Here is a 26,407-nt window from a genome sequence, read left to right on the forward strand (position 1 = left end):
GGCGACAAGCACATGCGCAGCTGCGATGGCCGAGTGGTTAAGGCGTTGGACTCGAAATCCAATGGGGTTTCCCCGCGCAGGTTCAAACCCTGCTCGCAGCGACTACTTTTCATTAACTGATCTTTTAAAGAAATTCTGGAAAAGCGTGTTTTACTGTAGTAGTGCCTTATAGTCAGTCTAACAGGGAACAAATTCCATGCAGAGGCAATATTTTAAGATCTTGAATGTTTCTGGTACCAGGATTACAATTCATGCCACTAGTAGAAAGGCCTGCTGTGGTACCCCAGAACTTAATCCAAAATTCACCCTCCCTTCCGCTGACCCATCCCTCAGCCTTCACCGCTTGTCCAATGGAGGGTGGAAGTGGTCCAGAGCCTATCCCAGACGCATAGGTAAGAAGCAGGGTACCCCCCCCCCCCAGAAGAGACTGTAGTCCAAACACACTTTCTTCCCAGAGATATTCACACTACAGGGAATCTAGAGTCACTGATTCACATGAAAACATGTCTTTGGACTGTGGGAGGAAACCAGAGCGCCACAAGAAAACCCACAGAAACGCAGGGAGAAAATGCAAACTCCCTGCAGACTGAGCCAGATTCACAACTAAGTTCATACTGACTGCAACATGGTGAAGAGTAATAAATTAGGACAAACAACTGATAATGAAAGTGTTACCTTTTATATTGTAAATGTACACCAAATTACACAAGCAAAGAAAATGTGGTTTTACAAAAATACTGTTCCTATGGTCTTTCGTATTGCATGTGTTTGGCTCCAAATTAGTATCATCGGTACTTACCGAAACAACTCCTTGAGTGGATAAGGTTATGAAAGCCATTCCAACTAAATAAATAGGCCATAAAAGTAACAGAAGAGCAGAAAGAAGCATCTTTCACAGTTTTGGCCTGGACCCCCATTTCTTAGTGCAGTCCCAAACACAAAATACAATTCTATTCATGTCTATAGACATCCGAAAAAAAGATACAGTATACCTTTCCAAGAATTTTTCTCATTTATTTTCACCCCTTATCGCAATTTATTTCTTCTAAAATTAACCCATATTTTACAATGACTGAGTATAAATCAAATACATAACACAATGACTAAGTGTGGATTATTTGGTCTGGATAGAGGCTGAGATGTTCTGTTATCTGTTATTCTGTTAAATGATTAAATGATCATAATTTAAAGAATTTTTTGGACTACAACAATCTCCCTTATTTTCACAACCAAATACTGGCAAGTATGAAAAGGCACAGCCTAAACTGTTGACATAGCAGCCCTCATTCTTCAGCAGACCAAAAGAGGAACCAGATGTTATCGCTTGGAGTGTTGCAGCACTCTTGCGACTGTTGTCCACATTGTGGCTCTTAGACACTCATGGTGTCTTTCCCCCGGCCTTCTTCTGCAGCCGGGTTCTCGTTGGCTCCGTGAGTACCAGGGGTTCCTGTGTCACGGTGGCTGTGTACTTTTTACCCAGCAGTTCGACCTCCACCTGCTGACCCAGGGTGCACAGCTCAATGGGGAGGTAGCCAAAGGCCAGGCTCTGCTGTGTGTTGTAACTGTATGCCCCAGAAGTTGTGTTTCCCACGACCTGTAGAAATAAATCGCTGCTTATACACTGGAATGGAGGTTCTTTAGCCTATTGGTACCAAGGACGCAGTTTACCGTTTCAGCCTTCAGCAAGATACTTAACCTCTAGTGCTCCAGTAAATAAGCAAAACTGTATAAAGGGAGGGGGGCACAGCGGCGCAGTGGGTTGGACTGGGTCGGACTGGGTCCTGCTTTCCAGTGGGTCTGGGGTTCAAGTCCCGCTTGGGGTGCCTTGCGGCGGACTGGTGTCCCATCCTGGGTGTGTCCCCTCCCCCTCGGGCCTTACGCCCTGTGTTACCGGGTAGGCTCCCGTTCCCCGCAACCCCGTATGGGACAAGCGGTTCTGAAAATATGTGTGTGTGTATAAATGGATTCCCCTTTTCTTATTTAGCTTGTGCTCATCTCCAAAGCAACTTGCAATGATATTTCTCATTCACTCACACATGTAATTTGTACTGGAGCAATTCAGGGTATCTTAATCAAGGGTATTACAGCAGGAGGTTGGATTTGTACCTGGATCCTTGCATTGTAAAATGGCAAACAACTACACCACCTGCTGGGTTAAATTTTAAGTGGACTTGGACAAAATGTTGACTTAACACAATAATCATAACATTATTAAGGATGATTAAAAAAAACTGAAGGCATAATTACTCACCAGCCTAAAAAAAATCAAGAACTGGTAACCTGTATTTATCCAGTACTGGGTAAAAGTCATCACATTATGGAAGTAAATGAAATAACTCCAGTAAATAAGTGGTGGGCGGTGGTGCAGTGGGCTTGACCAGGTCCTGCTCTCTGGCGGGTCTGGGGCTCAAGTCCTGCTTGGGGTACCTTGTGACAGACTGGCATCCCATCCTGGGTGTGTCCTCTCCCCCCCCCAGCCCTGCACCCTGTGTTGCCAGGTTAGGCTCCAGGTCATTGCAGCCCCACTCAGGACAAGCATCTTCAGCCAATGTGTGTAGATAATTGGTAAGTAACACACATGAGGCCCTGAAACACTAACTGGACCTGAATTTAACATTGGCCATGTACTTATTTCTTCTGATGTTTACTTATGAAATGCCCGCACCTTGTTATTAAACCAGATGGTCTCATTTCCCTCAGGGTCAACCTCATCCGTCTGCATGGTGAGGTAAGCAAGCTTCCGCTTCAGTCCTTGAGCCTTGATCTGCTGCAAGGCCTTCTTCCCGATGAAGTCCGCAGGCTGTAAAACAGGTCCCACATCAGTGCCAAGGTATGGTAAACGTGACAGGGCATACACTCCATTCCCTCTCTTGTGTCTTGCAGGTATTTGTTGTTCCAGTAATAGATTAAGAAAAGTCAGGATCCAGTATTCAAATCCCTTACAGTGAGTGTTTTACACCGCAGTCACAGCCTCAGGCTTTAAACAAGAAAGTAGAGCTAGTCCTTGAATTTTGTTTGCAAAACTTTTTGTTTTTGAATCTCTTCAAATTATAAAATAGCTATCAAGAGAAAAGTAATCATTAATTTTAGACTATACTAACAAATAATGAGGGGGATGTGGTGGTGCAGTGGGTTGGACCGGGTCCTGCTTTCCGGTGGGTCTGGGGTTCGAGTCCCACTTGGGGTGCCTTGCGGCGGACTGGTGTCCCGTCCTGGGCGTGTCCCCTCCCCCTCCAGCCTTCTGCCCTGTGTTGCCAGGTTGGGCTCCAGCTCCCCGCAAACCCGTATGGGACAAGCAGTTCGGATGATGTGTGTGTAACAAATAATGACCTTTACTGTATTTAATCATTGTATTTATTTTAGTATTATTCTGTATTAGTAGAATAATAATATGAATAATGTGTGACATTATTGAAACAATATACCAAAGCCTCATCATACAACATAACATTTATGCATGTCAATTGTTCATAAATTCTTATGGTTCAAATAATACACTCTGAGGGGACTAACGAAAAAGTTGATTTAATGACGGGGTTGTTGAAATGGAACCCTGTCATAAGGAGAGGGTCAGCTTACTGTATTACTCATTTTATTGTTCTGCAACTAAATTTAATGTTTTAATGTTTCTGGTTCATCTTTACCCATGAAAACTCATTGAAGAAAACCAGCACCCTAGAGCAGCCATTAACAAAATCCAATGAATCTTTCCTACCATTTACTGAACTGCAACATTTAGCAGTTGCATTTTGTGTGAGTAATGCCCATGAGCTTCTTATCATTATCACTGTGGTACTGTACCACAGCAAAGGGAAGCGAGTGTGGTACCGAGCTGTCAGACATGCTGCTGTTTGATAGCTCCTTGGAAAGTAACACTTATAATTGGTTCCCCACAGAGATGTGGGCTTCACCTTCAGTCACAGCTGTTGTTCCAATGACTCAAGTATTCGCGTAACCACGAAACATCCAGCAAAAGGTCCCAATAACAGTTCTATGACTGTAATTGCATCAAATGTTACAAAACTACATTAACCCAGAAGCTTGAGCTTGTAAAACATTTCCGTTTTATGTATTTTATAATTGAAAAGGGTGTTTAGGGACTGACACTGACAAAAATTCAAATAAGACACAGAGCTGATTATTGTAAACTTGAAAATGCTGATCTGTGTCCTTAAAATACAGTAAAGAGCCAAGAAGCATATACATATTGTATCTGAAAAGATACAATAATGAAGAAGTTGGACAGACAGTACCTTGTTCAACTTGATGAAGTAATCCAAACCAGCTTCTAGGGGATTGGTGTCACAATTCATCTATGAAAGAAAAGCAGCTGAGATACCTAAAAATCAATGTCTAATATCAAGGAACAACATAACGATGACAGTACTGCAGAAAATTTACATGGAGATTTGCTGGAATTTTTAGAAGTAGACTGATTTAAAAGAATAGGTCAGCAGCATGTTAGGTCCTCTTTGAAACATGTCATATGGAGAGTTATTTTATGGAAATAGATTAATTGCGTAAAAATTTTTGAAATACAAATGTTGAAATGCAACTCTAATTTATATTACTATTGTGCGGTTGTGTTTTTGTCAGAACTTCCCTATATCATCCATATAACTGAATGATATTTCTTTGTGAAATACATTCATTCCCCCTCAAGGATGGTACTTAGCTAGTGTTTGCTAGAATACTTTTTAAAATCAACTGAATAGCTTCAGGACAGGTAACATGATTAGTGTGATTATGAAAGGTTATGAAACACAGATCTAGAGATTATACTGGATGGGATCTTGGTTTTGGGGATGTACTACTCACCTCAGCCCCCCAGCCTCTAAAGCCCTTCTCCAGCCTCAGGGAGGACATAGCATAGGTACCAAAGTCATCAATGCCGTCTTCCTGCCCAGCCTTCATGAGGGCCTGATATACAGTGGCCGTGTGCTTGCTGCCCATGTACAGCTCCCAGCCCAGTTCCCCTAGAATGCATGTACACATACTGTATGTACAGGAACACATGCACACACACATCAGGTCAGCTTTACGTGGGTCAGTCCTTTTGTTTTTACATTGCAGTTAATTATTAAAACTACTGTGCTATAAAAAAAATAAAGCATTTTTGTGCACATTTCAATAAAAAAAGTACTCACATATCCATGAAATATCACAATAGACTGCATGTTGTTGTTAAGTGCCTTTTGGTACAACTGAAAATTTTATATATTTCTATTATTTAGATATTTATGTAGAAGACATTTTTGATAGTAAATTACTACTTAAATGACACATATTATGAAATGACCATGAATGTTGGTTATGAATGACATATTTAAAGCAGGAATTCTTAACCTTTTCCTCACACCTTACCAGAAAGTGAATTTAATGTTTACACCACTCATTCTATTGGAAATTAACCAATTAATCAATCAAGACAAACTCTGTAGGAGGCAGCTCACACCACCACTTCATCCTCTTGGGGGTGGGGGAACAGAACCTCAGATTTATATTGAAATTTTGTAAATGTTTGTAAACACAGACTTTTTAATATGAAACAGCCACCCAAGAGCACAGTGTCTGCCCCAAATCTGACCTGTGTAAGAGATCCTTATGGCTCTCAGAGGAACGCCTGCCACTTGGATGGATTTGCAATGGAGGAATTTGAAGCTAGAGTCGCTCATGTCCTGGTCCGTCAGTTTCTGCAGAACCACCCTGGACCTGGGTCCCGCCACCCCCAGCACCCCCACATCCTCCGTTACATTTGTCACTTCCACATCATAATTGCCTTCTATGGCCTCCTTTTCAATCCACCTGAGACAGATCATAAAAGGTAAGGAAAATACAGTCACTACCAGTATCTGAGGCTGTTGTCTGAAATGTAAATACAACCACTGTTAGTGCAGTATAGAGGGCATTACGTGGCTCAGCTAGCCAGGTTATCTTGAAATGCTTTCAAATCATGAACAGGAGAAAAATTAATATTCAACCAACTTGGCTATCTGTGAAAGAAGAAATTGGTCAAAGGCCAAAAGACAGCTGTCAAGCTGGGATAAAATCCCAGTCTTCAATCACAAAATCCACCCAAAACTCAGAGACAAAGCATGAAGGATGGAATTGAGAAACTATAACTAATTTTTCTGCAGCCACAAAGTGGAAAAAACTTGAAAGCGCTACAATGGCACCAACAGATGTAACACATTTTTCTATCTCAGTGTAGCAGTTTGTGTTCTTCATTTTCTGTGATGCATTTTATGAGTCCTGCACACACTGATGTATTTCAAAGAGGTATTTACCTTACGTAAGTCGAAATTTACGTGTGTCGGATTCTCCATCCCCCTCCATTACAGAGCAAAGCCTTCTCATCTACTTTGCATTTGTTGCAAACACTTGTATAAAAAAATTACACAATATAATTCTCTGGTAAATGTCAGACATATTAAATACTGTAATAAGACATAGGCGTAGTTAATGAAATAAAATTTTACACTTCTACAAACCATAAATCTAATTAAAAAAGTAGACTACTGCATACGGTATTGTACCGTGCGTACTTACTTTATATCTAGTAGTATGCTGGCACACAAGAGGGTGTTGTTGCGTAATTTACCATTTTTCCATCTTAGTTATCGCACCTTGACGTTTCTTCATTATTGTTGTTTTCACGCTAGCTGTTCCTTTCACGTGCGTCTTTATACGTGCAGCATCCTTCACTATTGTATTCACAGTCGATATGGCTAAACCTTGTTCCCGTGCTATAAACGATAATCTTTGTCCACCTTCATACTTCTTTATTATGTTTAATTTCATCTTCAAATCAATAGCTGTACCGCAAGACGGTTCTCATTTTCTTCAAACACACGTTTACCACCAGGCATTGTGAATAATGAAAAGGGTTGAAAACATGGGAAAAAGCCCTACACTAACAAACGGAGATGCGTACGAGAACTGGGAAGATGCAGCTTCCTGCCTTGTCTGGTTACGCCAACTTGCGCGTAACGTATTTTGAATGTTTTGCGCAAAATAAAAGTGCTATCGTAAATAATGTGCATGCCGGGAATGTTTTACGTAAATCTGGATTTATGTAAGTTAGTCATATTCACGTAACTAGAGGTTTGTCTGTATATTAACTTATTTCATTAATTTAGCCACCACCTTTTTCCAAAGCAAATTAGAACGTTAGGTGTGCGTACTAAACCATACATTTATTTGCCCATTCATATAGTTGGGTAATTTTCACAAGAGCAATTCACAGTTACTACTTTGCTTAAGGGTGCTGTGGCAAAAGTGGGGACTTGAACTTGGGTCATCTGATTGCTAGGTAGTAGTCTAACCAAATACATGCATGTGGGAGCCAGCATTATCACCATCACACCTCTACACACTGTTGTCAAAAGAGACAGACCTGAGGTCGTGGAGCTCTGATCCAGAGCCAGTGATAAGAAGAAACCCTCCTTCGGCCAGCTGTGTTACTGTGACCTCGGCGTACACTTTCCCAGTGAGGGTCAGCATGTGGCTGATGTTGGTTGTTCCCCTCTGTAACAAGGCAGAGGTTTTTAAAAAAAAAAAGAGAGCTTCGTCAAACACCTATAATGAATGTTGAGAGAGCATGCTTCTGAAAAGTGCAGAATGGACAGGATTCCCCAGAAGAAACTGACAGCAAAGCAAAAATTTGAAGTTAATTTGTTACATGCAATATATCAAGGTCATAACATCTGTCTTTTAGGTAACTTTGGCCATGATATCACTTTTATGCAGCTGTTATTCTTTGAGCACAGAACTTTTGAACTATAAAAAAAAATATCAAAAAATATGTGAAAAAGTAGATAACATGGACACATCAGTGTAATGGCATGGAGCAGATTAAAATGGAAGACTGACAGCAGTGTTACCTCGTACCTTTGGCACAACATTGGCAAAGAGTCGATCCAAAAGCTTAACAGAGTCCTTCCCTTGGACCATAAATTTTCCAAAAGGGGTTAGGTCAATCACACCCACTTTCTCCATGACCAGCCTGCACTCTCGCCCAACTGGTTCAAACCAATTTGTACGCCGGAAACTAGGCCTGACGCACACAGAGAAATTATTTGCATCCAGTCTGCAAGTTAAGCAAAAGCCCTGCTGCATTCACTGAAATTCTATATATTTAAATCAATGTAGAAATGAATGCTTCAAAAAGGTCTTTTTACTCTGTCTTCTGTGAAAGCTGATTCAGCAATGAGTCTCTTTTTATGAATACCCTGTTCTTTTTTCTGGGAAACATTCTTCTTGTAATTTCTACAACAATTTTGTTGCATTCTCATATTTACTCTTCTGGTTGACCCAAATCTTGAGGAGTTATGCGATTCAGGCAAATTAAAAATAAAAAAAAAAGTTAATCTCCCCTGCAGTCAACAGACACTGCAGACAGGAGTCCAAGGGCCACCACAAGAGAAAATTTCAGAAAAAACATCTTTCCCAGAAAAGGGATATTGAATTATCCACTTGTTTTTTGCAATGATTATCAAAAGGCATGCACATTACATTTTTCTACAGTAAAGACGACATACAGTACGGTACACAGAGGGATTATTGGATATCAGTTGATGTGTACTTCAAAAAAGGTATCAGCTATGGATGCCATTACAGCATGGATAAACTATTCTCACAGAGTAATAAAGAGATATAAATGATATAAACTTGCTATTTATTATGCATGCTGCAAATCAAACAACTAAAGCAGTTTATAAACCAGGTAAGGAAATCAGGTTTTTGACCGAACTTTGAAATAAATTAGAATGAGAGCGGACCATGGTGCGGGGCTCACTTGTATCCAACATCGTCTCCAGGTTTGTAGAACCAGTGGGGCTGCTCCCAGCCTGTGTGGAAGCCCATGGATGCCCGGGGTTTGAGGAGGTGGTAGATGCCGCTCACCCTGTGCGTGGGCCTGCCTGCGAAGCGCTCCTCTTTGGGATAGCCCACTGGAACGACCATAGCGCAAAGAGAGCAAGGCCCACAGTCACTCATACAAACCATTGCAGAGATGTGTTTGTGACTGCAAAGAGGGATTTGGGCTGTGAAAAAACACTACTTGCCATCTCTACTTGTGCAAATCAAATTACTATGATGAAATGACTTACAGTCAGTAATTTAAATTCCATGCAATTTGTCCCCACAACAACGTCAACTGCACTTATAACTGTGACAGTCCACAGCTGTACTTCCACAGACTCACCGACATTGTTGAAGCCGTAAGATTCCCTGGCTTTAGCACAGACATAGGCCTCGTTGGTCCACTTGCTATAGCGGTTGGGGTCACACTCGATCAAGTCATAGGGTGGCTCTTCATTCACTATCCAGTCACTCAGGAACTTGCCCACTCCACCAGCATGGATGATTCCATAGCTGTATCATACAACTCTCCTCTGGTTAGCCAGCGACCCCAACGCAACAGAAGTATCGAATGTCACAGCTATTTGGTTACCACCATTGTGTGTTTTGTGCTGCATTATCTCTTGTAGAGTATACCCCTGTGAACAGTTACACTGACAAAGAATGCATTCACATTCATTCCATTGCATTGTATAGTCTGTACAGCAAACTATATTGTAAAAGCAAAACGGTAATGTGAACTATTGAATTCATTCAAAATGGAACATGTTCAAAGTGAATCGGTTATGGAATAATTTGCAAGAAAATACATTTTTCATCACTTCCTGTCCTTTATGCAAATATGCACAATTTTGTGTAGCTTTGAAAAACAAACTGTCACAGCTATAGGTGGACACAATTTGGACCCGTGTCTCTTCAGCTGCTTGCATTTACCCAAAGCCAATGGCTGTCCAGTAGTTGCGTACATCCTGGTGAGGTCCTACCATGGGCAAAAGGTCTGGGCTGTATGTGATGGGACCTGACACGATGTTTATGATGTCAGCATTCTTGAGCACTGGGACCATCTCCATAGCACACTCAACATGTTCCATGATTCGGTCTAGATCGGACTCAAACAGCTCCTTCCCAAAGCCTGGATCAGCCACAGAAAACCAGTTCAAAATTAATCAAAATCAGGGATCATATAAAACTGAAGCATTTTTGATAAGGAACTTACGGTATTTCAACATTCCTACCAAAACACTTCTGCTGTAAAATGGGATATTTGTTAACTAAGGAGATGCACAGATGGTTAGAAAGCATGAGGCCAGAGAAAGTAGCAAGGCATTTAAAAACAAAACCTGAAGGTGGGATCTTAGTGTTGGAACCTATAACGAAGTTGCATAGCCTAAAAAGCGACAATTAAGTATTCAACACAGTGGACAACAGACCAGCAATTTCAAATCTTCAGTCATATACAACTTGCAGATTAGTGTTGTCCAGACTGTGACACAGAGCCAAGAATTGTTTGTGAAAATTCCTGATAGGATTACCACTATTATTTCTACAGAAAGACTGAACCTGGAGGGACGCCGTCTCTGAACCACGAGTCCTGCAGCACCATCTTGTGCTCCTTTTCGTAGGGCCCAAAAAGCAGGCCGTCACGCTCTTGGCGGAGGTAGTAGGAGCCCTCTAGGTCCCGGATCACAGGCAGCTCTGTCTTCAGGGCCTTCACTTCAGGTACTGTGGCTGTCACCACATACTGGTGATGAACAGGGATGGTGGGGTGTTCCAGGCCAATGAGTTTGCCCACTTCCCTGGCCCAAAATCCTGACCGTTTAAGAAAAGGAATTATAAATTAGACTCAAAGTCTAGCTGCTGGAACTAAATATGTAGTTTTTACAGAACAAAAGTGGTGAATTCAATGTTAAAGTTTCATTTTACACTGGGGATTGATTATCTGAGAATTTAAAAATAATTGCAAGGAATTACAGACTTGGAGTAATCTGGAATGTCCTAAAATGTTCACCATTGGTGCAGATGCAATAATGACCTATAAGATGGTTATGTATGTACCTGGAAACCTTCTTACATTTGCTGGAAATACACACACACACACACACACACACACACACACACACACACACACTGTCTGAAACCACTTGTCCCAAGTGGGGGTTGCGGTGATCTGGAGCCTAACCCAGCAATGCAGGGCACAAAGCTTTAAGGGGAGGGGACACACCCAGGATGGGACGCCAGTCTGTCGCAAGGTACACTAAGCAGGACTTGAACCCCAGACCCACCCCACAGTAGGCACCAGCTGAACCTGCCATGCCACCACGCCCCCAAAATATCATTTCGACTCTTCAAATTCAACTGAACTATAACACTCATAACAAGAAAAATACCTTATCACCTCACACAAGCTGCACGAGACAATGCTTCTAGCTAACATCCCATTGCTGGTTTTCATAAAAAAGCAGTATTATTCTTTAGTTTTTTTTCCCTATTTTCATCATTTAATGTAACAGAGTAACCATGGTCTGGAACCTGTTCTGAAAGCATAATGTGTAAAACATGGTACACCTTCAACAGAATACCAGTCTACCGCAAGGCAATTACCCATGCTCATTCACACACTACAGGCATTTCATAATCACCAATTCACCAAAAATAAATGTGTTTAGACTGTGCAAGAAAACCAGGTCTCCCAGAGAAAACATGTTAATGTTTGTGGATTTAACATGCCTCTGTGAACATGTTAAATCCACACAGACTGAGCCATATTTGAACTCACAGTCCAGGAGCTGAGATACCATCACTGACTGCTGTACCACCAAGTTTCACAAGTAGTGCTGTATTCCATGTATTATTATACATTGTTGTCATACAATAAGGCAGATATTTCAATTGGATGTATGCTGTCAATTTCAACAGACATACAGAAATTATATAATCCATTTCTTATAATCAAAATCTATTCATAAGGATCCTGTCGTGTGTTGTACCTGCTCTGCAATCAATGAACAACTTGAGGGCCCAAACCTGGTGTCCCAGTGCCCAGCTACTAATGCTAAGGAAAGCAAATAGGCTCAGGAAAAGTGGGACACATCAGTTGTGCCCCATGAGGCTCTTGGTCTCTGACTGGCTCAAGCCTGCAAGAACCAGTCAAGACAGTTGAAAAAATTGCCTTCTGTGACACTTGTTGATTAGTGCTATTCTCGTCTCACGGATGCATGACTAAACTCCCTGTATCAGTTTTCCCTCCACACATGGGAAATTATATTGGCCTCACAGTTCTTCTGAGCTATAACATCTTAATGTCATCTTTGGATGTCAGGTTTGTTTTACCTACACACTTCTATTTTTATCAGATCCATGTATATCTTGTAAAAAACATACCTACAGAGATTCTACAGAGGATGTTAAGATTCTGAGGATTCAGTTGTTCTATTGGGCACTTACAGTATACTCCCTTGCTGTATACCATCCCACCGCTGACACCATCTGTAATACCTTGCATCTTGGTGAGGGGTGAACATGCTTCCTCCTGGGTTTTTTTTTTTTTTTTTTGGTAGTAAGCTGCAAGAATTGTGTGCCAAAGGTGTTTCTTAAAGTGACAAAATAGTTGAGGAAAAAAGGAACAGATACGATATGTAATATTTATAAATGTACTACACTCCTGCAAAAGAGTAAATGAAAACTTTAAACAGCCTCCCTTCTGATCTTTCAAAAAGGACTGAACCATTTTAGACCAAAAGTGGTACCACAATACAGATCTGAAAGTAAACATTGCTCTAAATATAACATTATACATCACGATATTCCAGTAGGTTTATGCATGACTATCATTCCTTATATATTACTGTCCACCATAATTATAAAATACAATGACTAATCAAAACCAAGTACAAAATCCTTGCTACTACACATTCTCTTTGAGAATGTCCCTTTATATCACATGCATCACAACTTTTGATTTTTACATGGACTATGTCAATTCCCAATAAAAATCAAAGAACAATAAGGAACACTGCATTGATAAAAGTCTCTTTAAGGCAACTGGCTGCTGGTGACCTTGGGGGGGGAACAGCTGTTCTTCGTGACCTGAATAGATGCAGAAGGAGAGAGGAGACCCTTTAGGATCTGAGAAATGTTGAGCCAGCATCGTGAGCTCAGCTTACATGATGGAATTATTTCTACGAAGTCAGTAATAAATATGAAGCAGGGTCAGTCCTTGCAAGCTGCACTTTCTCTCATGACAAAATATCTCCATGTAACTTTTGCACCTTATCTTGGCATGGATATTTGCTTGAAATATCAGACAAAAACAAAGTACAACTTACAAAGACAAATGTATACAGTATTTGTTCCACAGTTTAGATTCAGGTGTAATAAGATCAGAGGAAAGCTAAGAGAAAATTGATTATGTTTAAAAATAAGAGGCTACTGAAAATGAAAAAGGTTTGAGAATTGAAGAGTGGTTGTGGTCACACCCTGGACCCAAGAATAGCTATAGTTCTAGTGTTATGTACAACCTCAGTGTGCCATTTCAGCGGTTGAAAACAGCATTAAAGGTGCTAAAAGTCTCATTGAGAGAAGCTTAAAAACAGTCAGTTGGTTTATCTCTCCGAACAAATTCAATCATCCTATTATCTACTGTGGTATAACCAAAGTTGACCATTTCAGCAGTGAAACACAACATTAAACCCTCTGAACCTGAAAAACACCAAGCCATCTCAAATGGAGCTCTCCCTAAATTGACAGCTGATCAGAGGTCAAGCTCAGCACTTTTTTCTACCTTTTATTTACCCCTTGGCATCTCTCACTAGGCTGTTGTGTGTAACACTGAATGAACAAACCAAAGGTTAACATCAGGTGGACTGTCACACATGAGAGGTTTGCAGACATGATCAGATGCAGAACACCATTTGACACACAATCCCCTGATATCCTACTTCACTTCTGTAGCTCTCCCATTTGCCGACAGTATAGACCTTTCAATCTTCTTTCGTCCCAATCCGATCGCAACCTTAAATACTTGTTTTTGCTCATTTAAACATTTTAGTATTTTTCAGATGCACTAACTATACTGACATTTATCCATTAAAGCTAAAATTGTTCCAAACAGGACATGGCTTTCTTTGTCAGCTGCAAAGTACCATGTTAGAACAGCAAGGTGAGAAGCCTGAGACAAACTGTAGAATTTGATCTTTCTGAGAAAACCCACTACTCTTTATACAAGCTGTCCGAATTCTGGAGAGTATGCCCTTCAGATTAATTAAGTTAACTAATTAACTATGCGATTGTGCCTCCATGTGTCCAGCTTTGGTCACACATTTTAACCCTTTTGAAACCACAGCCATCTAAAGCTGGGAAAGATAGTGTTAAGTAGAGAAGGGCAGCGTCCCATCGTGCTGCTTTCCAAACCAAAACCCAAAAATGTCCAAGAGGAGGTGTGTGCACACAGTCGCCTGGGATTGGCTAGCAGCAGCACTGTGGCACACAACCACTGGCTGACTCTGGAGTCACAGGAACACCGATAACATGCTGACCCGGTCTAACAGATGTTATGTACCCTCACTTATGCCTGAGAAAACACCGGCAGTTGCAAAAGCTGTTCAGAGACTCAAACCCGAGAGAGATACAACACATGCAAAAACACTACTCTTTATGTAAGACATAAAATCATGCAAAGTGGTCAGCTGAAAATAATCTACAAATCTATAGTTTAATCCTCCAATGTACATTTGCAGCTGTTAAATTTGACAGCAAAGTTAAGAGTGCAGTTCAGTTGTGACATTCAGTCATGATTTCATCCATTTTTATTTACTACATTTTCCACTCTATGAACTTCAAGAAAATGGACAGTGATGTGATTCCATCTTAGTATGGATATTTGCTTGATATTTCTTGGGTAAAATAGAAATATACAAAGGACATACGTACGATTTGTTCATCGCTACTAGAGAGAAGCAGATGGAGTAGTGCTTTAGAACTCAGAAGTCACGGGTTCAAATGCCAGTCTCTGCTGCAATGTTCTTAAGTAAGATATTGTTCCACTACAAGTTGCCCACACGGCAAAATTGGTGTGAACTGCTTTGGAGACAAGTTTCTCATAAATACCATGGGAAACCTTTGTCAGTCACCACCATTTATTGCTGCATTCATAGACACAAGTTAAGGCTTTACCATGCAAAACAGAAGCCACACATCAACAGTGTCCAGAAGCACCGCTCAGTCTCATCTGAGATGGACAGTAGCATAGCAGAATCTTGTTTTGTGGTCCAACAGGTCAACATTTCAAATAGTTTTTGGGAAAAAACTGTCGTCGTTCTCTCCAGGCCAAAGGGGAAAAGGATCGTCTGACCTGTTATCAGCATCAGGTCCAAAAGCCAGTGTCTGTCATGGTATGGGGTGTGTCAGTGCCCATGGCATGGGAAACTTGCACTTCTGTGAGGGCACCATTAATGTAGAAAGCTATGTCCAAGTTTTGGAGCAAAATCTGCTGCCATCTTTTCCAAGGACATCCCTGCATTTTCCAGCAGGACGACGTCAGACCGCATTCTGCCCGGATTACAAGTATATGGCTGCGTAAGCAGAGAGTGGGGGTAATAAAGCGGCCTGCCTGCAATCCTCACCTGTCTCCGGCTGAAAATGTGTGGCGCATTATGACGTGCAAAATATGGCAACAAAGGCCCCATACAATTGTACAGCTGAAGATCTTCTTAACCAAGTGGTGCCTTTAGTGCTGAAACACTAAATACACATACATACATACATACATACATACATACATACATACACACACTGTCTGAAGCCACTTGTCCTACAGGGTCACAGGGAGCTTGAACCTAACCTGGCAACACAGGGTGTAAGGCTGGAGAGGGAGGGGACACACCCAGGACGGGACACCAATCCGCCACAAGGCACCCCAAGCGGGACTCAAACCCCAGGCCTACCGGAGAGCAGGACCCGGTCTAACCCACTGCGCCACCGCACCCCCCGAAACACTAAATAAGTGTTATTAAAACAAATGCTGATGTTACACAGTGGTAAACACTCAACTGTCCCAACTTTTATGGAACATGTTGCAGGCATCAATTTTCAGAATAAATGTATACTCTTCAAAAGACAATGCATTTGATAGGTAAAACTTAAAATACCTTCTCTTTATATTGTTTGTTTGCATCCAAGTCAAAGTAAATTTATAAATCAGCCCCTTTTGTTTTCATTAGCATTTTCCATACAGTCCCAACTTTTTAGGAACTGGGGTCGCAGTCCATTAATTTTACTGTAGTAGTTTAGTGTAAATACACTGCTCAGAGGTAGTACAGATGGAGGTGGGATTCAAATTTGCAAAGGCATCAGCTGTAACTATTACACTATGTACCTAAAGCTCCACAGGCAACTTGTAATCTATCACTTAACAGCATCTCCAGTACACCACTGTGCACTATATGTGCTGTTACCTCAAGGAAGGCATGTTGCATACCTTACAGCTGTCAGCTGTTTCTCAGCACAGACAGCCCTTTATAATCACATCACTTACCAGGTTGGGTTTGATCAAAGGTGCCATTCATTGCAGCCAGACCAAATAAGCTGTTACTAGACAGACACTTAACTTTCATAGGTCTGTTGCTGAAGAAAGTAAGCGGATGGCTGGTTTATAACCAAAGAACTCAGTCCTTGGTACATCATTAGCATCCATGCTTCAGTTCCAACTAATTGTGTTCCGTAAATGGTCTATCCAGATAATCTGAGGAAACGATGGGCAGGGAGAAATAAAAAAAATAACCGGAAACTGGTATAGGCAAAATTGCACATATATTACAGCTATTCATTTAGCTGATGCTTTTCTCCAAAGCAACTTACAATGTTAAGGTTACAGTAATTATAAACTTACAATTAGTGCTGTGAAAAAATATTTGCCCCCCCCTCCTGATTTTCTATTTTTTTGCATATTTGTCACAGTTAATGATTGAGATCAAACAAATTTTAATATTACACAAAGATAACCCAAGTAAATACAAAATGCACTTTTTAAATGATGATTTCATTTATTAAGGGAAAAAAAAGCTGTCCAAACCTACCTGGCCCTATGTGAAAAAGTAATTGCCCCCTAAACCTAATAACTGCTTGTGCCACCCTTGGCGGCAACAACTGCAATCAAGCGTTTGCGATAACTGGCAATGAGTCTTTCACATCGCTGTGAAGGAATTTTGGCCCACTCTTCTTTGCAGAATTGTTTTAATTCAGCCACATTGGAGGGTTTTCGAGCATGAACGGCCCATTTAAGGTCATGCCACAGCATCTCAATCGGATTTAAGTCCGGACTTTGACTAGGCCACTCCAAAACCTTGATTTTGTTTTTTTTGAGCCATTCAGAGGTGGACTTGCTGGTGTGTTTCGGATCGTTGTCCTGCTGCATAACCCAAGTGCGCTTGAGGTCACGAACTGACGGCCGGACATTCTCCTTCAGGATTTTCTGGTAGAGCGCAGAATTCATGGTTCCATCAATTATGGCAAATCATCCAGGTCCTAAAGCTGCAAAGCAGCCCCAGACCATCACACTACCACCACCACCATGTTTCACTGTTGGTATAATGTTTTTTTTTTATGAAATGCTGCGTTAGTTTTACGCCAGATGTAACCGGATGCACACCTTCCAAAAAGTTCAACTTTTGTCTCATCAGTCCACAGAATATTTGCCCAAAAGTCTTGGGGATAATCAAAATGTTTTTTGGCAAATGTGAGACGAGCCTTTGCGTTCTTTTTGGTCAGCAGTGGGTTTCGCCTTGTAACTCTCCCATGGATGCCATTTTTGCCCAGTCTCTTTCTTATTGTTGAATCATGAACACTGACCTTAACTGAAGCAAGTGAGGCCTGCAGTTCTTTAGATGTTGTTCTGGGTTCTTTTACGAGCGCCTGGATGAGTCGTCGTTGCACTCTTGGAGTAATTTTGGTAGGCCAGCCACTCCTGGGAAGGTTCGCCACTGTTCCAAGTTTTCTCCATTTGTGGATAATGGCTCTCACCATGGTTCGCTAGAGTCCCAAAGCCTTAGAAATGGCTTTGTAACCCTTTCCAGACTGATATATGTCAATTACTTTGTTTCTCATCTGTTCTTGAATTTCTTTAGATCGTGGCATGATGTGTTGCTTTTTGTGATCTTTTAGCATGCTTCACTTTGTCAGACAGGTTCTGTTTAAGTGATTTCTTGATTTAACAAGTCTGGCAGTAATCAGGCCTGGGTGTGGCAAGTGAAATGTAACTCAGCTTTCCAAAAAAATGTGGTTAATCACAGTTCATTCATAATTTAACAAGGGGGGGAATTACTTTTTCACATGGGGCCAGGCAGGTTTGGACAGCTTTTTTCCCTTAATAAATGAAATCATCATTTAAAAACTGCATTTTGTATTTACTTGGGTTATCTTTGTGTAATATTAAAATTTGTTTGATGATCTCAATCATTTAACTATGACAAATATGCAAAAAAAATAAAAAAATCAGGGAGGGAGCAAATACTTTTTCACAGCACTGTATTTACCCCTTTATATAGCTGGGTGATTTGACTGGAGCAATTTAGGGTAAATACTTACTCCACAGTACCACAGCCAGCAATAGGGACTGAACCCCCAACCTTTGCATCTAAAGGCAGTAGTGCTAACCATTATGCTACCAGGTGTACCCATGTTACAAAAACAAACAACGTGTGGAGTGCTCTGGCTTGACTGAAAGACATCCCATTTGTTTTTTCAATTTGTGTTTGTATGACCTGACCATAGGTAAAGTTTACAGGGCCAGCTGATAATGTACTGGTTATAGTTGTTACCTCTTAATCCAAAGGTTGCTGGTTTAAATCTCACTTACTGTTGTAGTACCCTTGAGCAAGGTACTTACCCTAAACAGCTCCAGTATAAGTGCCCACCTGTACAAATGGGTAATTACTTGTATGTAGCTTATCTTTGTAAGTTGCTATAGAGAAAAGCGTTAAAGGATAATCTGTTCTTGTTCACTGACACTGAACTGTTGGTTATGAATTCCTTGTTGATAACTACACACACACACACACACACACACACACACACTTGCTGAAACCACTTGTTCCAAGTGGGGTTGCGGTGAACCGGAGCCTAGCCCGGCAACACAGGACATGGGGCTGGAGGGGGGAGGGGACACACCCAGGACGGAACGCCAGTCCACTGCAAGGCACCCCAAGAAAGACCCACCAGAAAGCGGGACCCAGCCAAAACCGCTGCGCTGCTGTGCCACCGCGCCCCCCCGTTGATAACTAAGACAAGACTTATAATGGCTTATTTAAGTAATTGGTTTTGAATGTTACTGCTAGTAAGGTATGGTCTATCCTGTTAACCAACCTCAGGCACTGACTATAAATTCCAAACTGGTAATATATGAATTTGCTAAAAAGGTTGACTACGACATACTGACCTGCAGCATTGACAATGCGATTGGCACGGAGAGTCCCCTGGGGTGTTTGTACATCCCACTTGCCATTCGAGGTAGGTGTGAGACCAGTGACAGGGGCTGGGTTGTATATCTCAGCTCCATACATGCGAGCCCCTGCAGCCAAAGCCATGGTCAGAGAATAGGGGTCGATGTGCCCGTCACCGGGGTTATACAGGCCAGCCAGCACCTGGAGCACAAAAGAACATGTCCACATTTGTATGTCCACTGAGCCCTTACTGCAACTCTGGTGAAAGATTCAGGAGTACATCATTCATTGAAGAAGCATGGACAGTTTCATACGATGTACTCCATTTTTCTTTCAAAATGTCAAACTTCAGATTATGAATATATTGGCAAATGATGACCCATTGGTCTGGTGGTAATATTAACAGTCTAGTATAATTAGTATTCTATAATTATATAACTCCTGCATTCTTTTGGTTTTTCTTGTTCCTGCATTTATATTTCCACAGGGACTGACATAAAACAGCATATGAAGAACATAAAGGATGGGTATTGGAACAATTATGACATAAACCATTTATTGACTTAATCCAGTTTTTCACTGGATCAGCTTGGTGAGGGGTCCTACAGGTAGGGGGGAATTTGAACGGGGAACCTTTGGGTCCAAAGACAGCAGTTCTAATTACTATGCTACCAGCTGCCCTTATAAGTACTTTTCTCTACAGCAACATACATTGAGAGAACAACATAAAAAGTGCATCATAGCAACAGAAGAAGAGATTTGGATGCAGACACATGATACTTGAGTACAGTCAAGTCAATTTGTCACATAGGACCATATGAACCAGTATACATCACACGAGTAGCAGAGTATAGGCTTTTCCACTATTAGACAAATTGTTGACATGCAAATTGAAATCACCCAGGAAAATCAACAGTGTTGTACCCTGGGAGAAAGCTGAACAAGATGTCCATCCAGGAAGCAGCTGGGGAGGCAGGAGGGTGACAGAAAACAACTGTCTAAACTAAACTGTGCAAATCAGCAAACCTTGTTTATGTTTAACAGTGGAAACAGTTCCTGGATCTTCTCAGGCTCAATGAGGAACTGTGGTGTGGGATGCCAGTGTGTCCGGGTCATCTGGTACTTCAGCTCGTCCACTCGAACCGGAGTGGATGCAATACGAATGCTTCCAGGCTGATGGAAACCCACAGCCTGGGAGATAGAAGAACAACATTTCACAGATTCATTCAAATGACATCAGAACACAGTATTCTTCTCTCGCACAGGGGTGTTTTTGTTTGCATGGGTAGAAAATACTGTAGTTTCCCTGGCATTTACAGACTTTCTGCAAACACTATTACTAGCTAGTACACAGCGCATCCATGATTGTGTAAAAAAAATCAACACAGAGATGTACTCATTTTGAACAGGATGTAACATTTACCTGGCCTGTCTCCTTTTCAAGCTTCTCATATAGTTTAATACTGTAATAGTGAATCTTCTTCATGTTGATCCCAGGGTGATAGTATGTAGTTAAACCTGCCTGCAAGAAGATAAAATGTACACTACTTTAAATATCACATGCGAGTACAGCGTGCCTTAAAACAATCTTTTTCCAGATACATTCAGCATTCTATAAATCACCTGAATCAGTTACTTGTTTGCTCCTAACCATTTACACTATTTAATGAAACACCTCAGATCATATTACTTTTTTGTTCTCGCTCACTTGCTCACTAACTGATAACTGCTTATCGTAATGCAGGAGCAGGGTGGTTTAGAGCCAATCCCAGAAGAGAAGGGCAGTAGGCTAGGGATGGACAAGAAGGACAAGATACCAGTCCATCAAAGGGTAGCTTCACAGACTCCCACACACATTCATGCACTAGAAGCAATTTAGAGTCATGAGCCACCTAAAACCCATGGAGTGTGGGAGGAAGCTGTACCACCACTCTCTCCTCATAAATTAAAAATAATTTCAAGACTATATATTTGTGGGGGCACGGTGGTGCAGCGGGTTTAGCCTGTGCCTGCTCTCTGGTGGGTCTGGGATTCAAGTCCTGCTTGGGGTGCCTTGTGATGGATTTGTGTCACATCCTGGGTGTGTCCCCTCCCCCTCCAGCCTTGCGCCCTGTGTTGCTGGGTTAGGCTCTGGTTTGCTACGACCCTGCCCGGGACAAGCAGCTTCTGTGTGTGGGGGCTATTTTTTTAATTCTCTTGAAAATTACCCGCTGTTGGACAGCGTAACCACCTGTAATGTGGAAATCAGGAGATGATCCCATCTCAAAGACACTGCACGAGTGAAGGCAGTCAGTACAACTGGACTATCCCAAGGCCTAGGATTCCACCACCAATCACTTCAATGAGACTTACTGCATGCCAGGTGGAACCAGCGGTGAGCTCCGACTTCTCCAACAGCACCACATCCTTCACTCCAGCCTTGGCCAGATGATAGACCAGGCTGACGCCGACACATCCTCCTCCAATGACCACTGTGTCTGCCGTGTCCTTCCATCTCTTCTCCAGCATGCTGGTCCCACTCTCCCTGGTTGAACACAGACATTCTCTACTGGAACACAGACTGCGGTGCCTGAATGTAAACAAATACAGTAATTCTTCCTACGTTACATATAACAGTATCTTAGCTGCAATTTCTTAAATAATGTAAAAAGGTAAACCAAAAGAATTAAATTTGAGTCGCATGTCCCAGATATCACCATTCCTCACCTCTCTCCGCTGGCTTCCTGCGGCTGCCAACAACATGTACAAGACTCTGCTTGTGGCCTACAAGACAGTCAAAGGGTCTACACCCTAATACCTCTGAGACTTGATCATTCCCTACATCCCAGCAAGAGTGCTACACTCCTACAATTATTATTATTATGGCTAGTCCCACACGATTAAGAGGGGTCCAGAATTCAAAGCCTGTCAATCCTTGGTTTTGGCCCTAAAGTGGTGGAATGTGTTCCTCCTCTCCCTCAAAACTGCTGAGTCCCTCCCAGCTTACAAGATGTGTCTCAAAACCAGATCTCGATCTGATCCATTTTTCTCCTTATCTTCAGAGAGCCACACAAGCTTGTCCGACTCCATCTATGATGATGAGCTCTGAATTTGGTATCTGAATCCCACTACCAGAGGCAGCTACTCGACTGCTATGTACTAGCAAATGAGACAAACACGTTGCATTGTAAGTCGCTTTGGAGAAAAGCGTCAGCTCAATGAATAAATGTAAATGTATTTTGATAATGTTGTGTCAGTATGTAAAGATGTTTGTTGTTGAATGCACTTTTGTATACCCTGAATTGCCTGTTGTCACATCCCACGGGGTCACTGCCCCTCCTGGTCAGAGGCGGCGCCACTCAGTGCCGCTAGTTAACGCGTACCTATCACCTCACAGTCTCGTAGGACATGGAGGTATAAAAGGAGCCAGCGGAGCAGAACTAGTCGCGGATTCTTAATCAGCAGTTCTCTTGTGCTTCTTTGGCGATTGGTAGTTTCTTGTTCCCTCAGTCTGTTTCCTAGGTGTGCATGTTCCAGTCCCGAGTGCCCGTCCCGTCAGTTCCTGCCTCTTGTTCTTCAGTCCTGGTCCATCGTTCCTGTCCGGTATTTCGTCACGTCTCAGGGTTGCGGTCAGACTCACAGATTAGCATTTCACTGTTCACTGTAGTTCCAACACCGTGTGTGTTTCCTGGTCTCGTGTTCCTTGTTTCACTTCCACTGAGTGTCTTACAATACTCACCGTACACGTCTAACCTCACACTGCACGTGAAGTCATTATATATTTCGTCTGTGTTTGGACGTAATAGCAACGCGCGTCCGTGTCGGACTCCCGTCCGGACGCTACAGAAGAATCCGCCCGCTAATATGACTTCAGCGGAATGGCGTGAGCTGGCGGATCTGACAGAGGCGAACCAAGAACAACTCCTGGTTTGCACAAACGCCGCTAGCCGCATCACAGATCAATTGGAGCGGTTGACACGACTCCTCAGTCACGGTGGGCGGGGCGCCGATCCGACCAGTTCACAAACGCATGATGATTGGCGGACATGTCTTTTTGATCGTCTTTATGCTTCCTCGGGTCCTCGCGCGGAGCCCACGAGCCCTGTGCAGACCAATGGGATCAGCGCTACTGAGCAGCTGTCCGTTCCCTTCCAGGAGGCTTTGCAAGGTAGCAGAGATGAGGACCAGAATTACACAGAATACTCAATCTCCAGTCCAGCCTCTCTGTTCCCAGGGCCCTACTCTCCTGAGTCACCCTCTAGCCCAGACAGAAAGACAGAGAGACAGTTCTTCCCCAGCACCAAGAGTTTTCAGGTGCGTTCCTGGTCTCCAGTGGAGAAGACATCCAGCCCCCGATTGTCAAGACCACTCTCTCAGGAGTTCTCGCCGGATTACCGGAGCAACTCCGGGTCCAGCCGGACCCCGACGCCGCCAGGGCAGCAGGTGCCCTACAGCCCTGTGGACAGTGAGCCGGCTAAAGCACGCAACCTTGTCAGCTGTGCAGGGCTCGAAGAACAGTGTGTCAGGCAGGGAATAATACGACTCAGTAACGGGCGTTTGACAGAGGAGGAAAGGAGGCGCCGTTTTCTGCAACGCTTGTGCTTTTACTGTGGGGCTGCGGATCACGTTCAGGTTTCCTGTCCAGTGCGGCCACCCCGTGGATCCCAACGGACCGACTTGCTGGTGAGTGATGTATCTCTCCATACCTCCCTGTTGACATTACCAGTTACAGTATCCTGGGGTTTCCAGCAGCAGCAGACAAAAGCTATGGTAGACAGTGGCGCTGCAGGGAATTTCATGGATCATGATATGGCCGCGTCCTGGGGCTTGCCCTGTGCCCGATGCCCTAAACCCCTGGCTGTTAAAGCTATTGATGGCGCTCCAATCGGGTCGGGGCGTGTAGAGCAGCGCACAGAGCCCGTTACTATGCAGGTAGGGCCACTCCATAAGGAACAGATATGGTTCTATCTGATTAAGTCCCCTGATAACCCCATTATTTTGGGATATCCATGGTTATGCACCCATGACCCTATTATCTCTTGGAGTGAGGGGAAACTGCTGTCGTGGGGAAAGCAGTGTCCCAAACACCTGGAGACGTCTTGTAACTCCACATCCATAGAGAGCCCTAATGCAGATCTGCCCCTGCAGCTTCCAAGGGAGTATGCAGATCTAGTGGCGGTGTTTAGCAAACACAAGGCTGCAGAACTGCCTCCTCATAGACCTTGGGATTGTGCTATAGATCTTTTTTCTGGCACTACACCCCCTAGGGGGCGGGTATACCCTCTTTCTCAACCTGAACATCAGGCAATGGAGGCTTATATAACGGAGGCACTAGAAGCCGGACTCATCCGGCCGTCTACCTCTCCAGCTTCCGCTGGCTTTTTCTTTGTTGAGAAAAAGGACGGGGGTTTGCGCCCGTGTATTGATTATCGGGGGCTAAATGCCATTACTGTGAAGTACCCGCACCCCTTGCCTCTTATCACGTCGGCCCTCGAACAGGTTTCCGGTGCTACCATCTTTACGAAACTGGACCTTAGGAGCGCATATAACCTGATTCGCGTTAGGGAAGGGGATGAGTGGAAGACCGCTTTTAGCACCGCCCTCGGCCATTATGAGTACCTGGTCATGCCTTTTGGCCTGGCGAATGCACCTTCCGTATTCCAGGCTTTTGTTAATGAAGTACTCAGAGAGCTAATTAATCGCTCAGTATTAGTGTATCTGGATGATATCCTGATCTTTTCTCGGTCCCGTGAGGAGCATATTGGACATGTTAGGGAGGTGTTGCAAAAGCTGGCAGCACATAAGCTGTACGTGAAAGGGGAGAAGTGCCAGTTCCATGTGCACTCTGTGGATTTCCTGGGGTACATCCTAACACCCAACGGGGTCACGATGGATCCACAGAAGGTCTCGGCAGTTCTGTCATGGCCCCAGCCAAAGACAGTAAAGGACCTGCAACGGTTCCTAGGTTTTGCGAATTTCTACAGGCGCTTCATAAGGAACTTCAGTTCCGTTGCAGCCCCGTTGACTGCTCTGTTAAAAGGAGCCCCTAGGCGCCTGACCTGGACTCCTGAGGCTAGTCAGGCCTTTGAAGACCTAAAGAAGCGTTTTACTTCTGCCCCAATCCTGAAGCACCCTGATCCCAAACTGCCCTTTATTGTGGAGGTTGATGCTTCTGAGGCCGGGGTAGGGGCAGTGCTCTCACAGCGCCAGGGAAGTCCCCTGAAGCTCTATCCATGTGCGTATTTTTCACACAAGATGTCGCCTACTGAACAGAATTATGATGTAGGAAACAGGGAGCTCTTAGCCATAAAGATGGCCTTGGAAGAGTGGAGACATTGGTTAGAGGGGGCTACGCACCCATTCTTAGTGTTAACTGATCACCGGAACCTGGAGTATCTGCAGAAGGCAAAGAGGCTCAATTCCAGACAGGCGCGGTGGGCCATGTTCTTCACCAGGTTCCGTTTCACGGTGACCTATCGTCCTGGCTCCAAGAACGGCAAGGCCGATGCCCTGTCCCGTTTGTTCGAGGTATCGCCTCAGCTCTCCCCACCAGACACCATCTTGTCCCCGACGCAGTTTGTGGCTCCTATCCGTTGGGCTTTATTGGACGATATCCAAGCAGCCCAACGTCAAGAACCCGGTCCCAACGAGCAGCCCCAAGACAAAGAATACGTCCCGTCCACTGTTCGGTCCGAGCTCCTACACTGGGCCCATGATGGTCCAAGTACAGGACACCCAGGGGTCAACCGAACCTTGAAGCTTCTCTCTGAACGCTTCTGGTGGCCATCCATGAAACAGGACGTACGAGACTTCGTCCTTGCCTGCACCACATGTGCCCAGGCCAAGGTCCCACGGCAGCTGCCAGCAGGGCTTTTAGAACCACTCCCGATTCCCAACCGTCCATGGTCCCATATAGCGGTGGACTTCCTTACTGATCTTCCGTGTTCTGATGGAAACACCACCATATTGGTCGTCATAGATCGCTTTTCCAAGGCCTGTCGACTGATTCCTCTGAAAGGTCTACCTACAGCCCTGGAGACCGCGGAACTGCTGTTCCAACATGTCTTCCGGCTGTATGGCCTGCCAGAGGATGTCGTCTCGGACAGGGGACCCCAATTCACCTCAAGGGTTTG

The 26,407-nt window shown here is 43.4% G+C and overlaps 1 protein-coding gene and 1 non-coding gene across 2 annotated transcripts in view; one reads left to right on the top strand and one right to left on the bottom strand.

Moving 5' to 3' along the window:
- Nucleotides 1-19: 19 nt before the first annotated feature.
- On the top strand, nt 20-101 carry trnas-cga (transfer RNA serine (anticodon CGA)). Its single transcript has one exon. It is a non-coding gene; the product is annotated as a tRNA-Ser (tRNA).
- A 625-nt stretch (nt 102-726) lies between these two features.
- dmgdh (dimethylglycine dehydrogenase) overlaps nt 727-26,407 on the bottom strand; it is a 28,480-nt gene continuing 2,799 nt past the window's right edge. Inside the window, exons 2-16 of the mRNA XM_018736791.2 lie at nt 21,648-21,819; nt 20,719-20,817; nt 20,322-20,486; nt 19,292-19,496; nt 10,423-10,671; nt 9,796-9,994; nt 9,206-9,375; nt 8,798-8,951; nt 7,891-8,056; nt 7,397-7,527; nt 5,588-5,805; nt 4,819-4,976; nt 4,254-4,313; nt 2,666-2,800; nt 727-1,594 (exon numbers count right to left, since the gene is read on the bottom strand). Of these exons, the coding sequence (XP_018592307.1) occupies nt 1,379-1,594; nt 2,666-2,800; nt 4,254-4,313; nt 4,819-4,976; nt 5,588-5,805; nt 7,397-7,527; nt 7,891-8,056; nt 8,798-8,951; nt 9,206-9,375; nt 9,796-9,994; nt 10,423-10,671; nt 19,292-19,496; nt 20,322-20,486; nt 20,719-20,817; nt 21,648-21,819 (2,497 nt within the window). The 3' untranslated portion in view covers nt 727-1,378. The remainder of the gene's footprint in view (nt 1,595-2,665; nt 2,801-4,253; nt 4,314-4,818; nt 4,977-5,587; nt 5,806-7,396; nt 7,528-7,890; nt 8,057-8,797; nt 8,952-9,205; nt 9,376-9,795; nt 9,995-10,422; nt 10,672-19,291; nt 19,497-20,321; nt 20,487-20,718; nt 20,818-21,647; nt 21,820-26,407) is intronic.

This window comes from Scleropages formosus, chromosome 6 (assembly GCF_900964775.1).
Source record: "Scleropages formosus chromosome 6, fSclFor1.1, whole genome shotgun sequence".
Taxonomy (NCBI): domain Eukaryota; kingdom Metazoa; phylum Chordata; class Actinopteri; order Osteoglossiformes; family Osteoglossidae; genus Scleropages; species Scleropages formosus.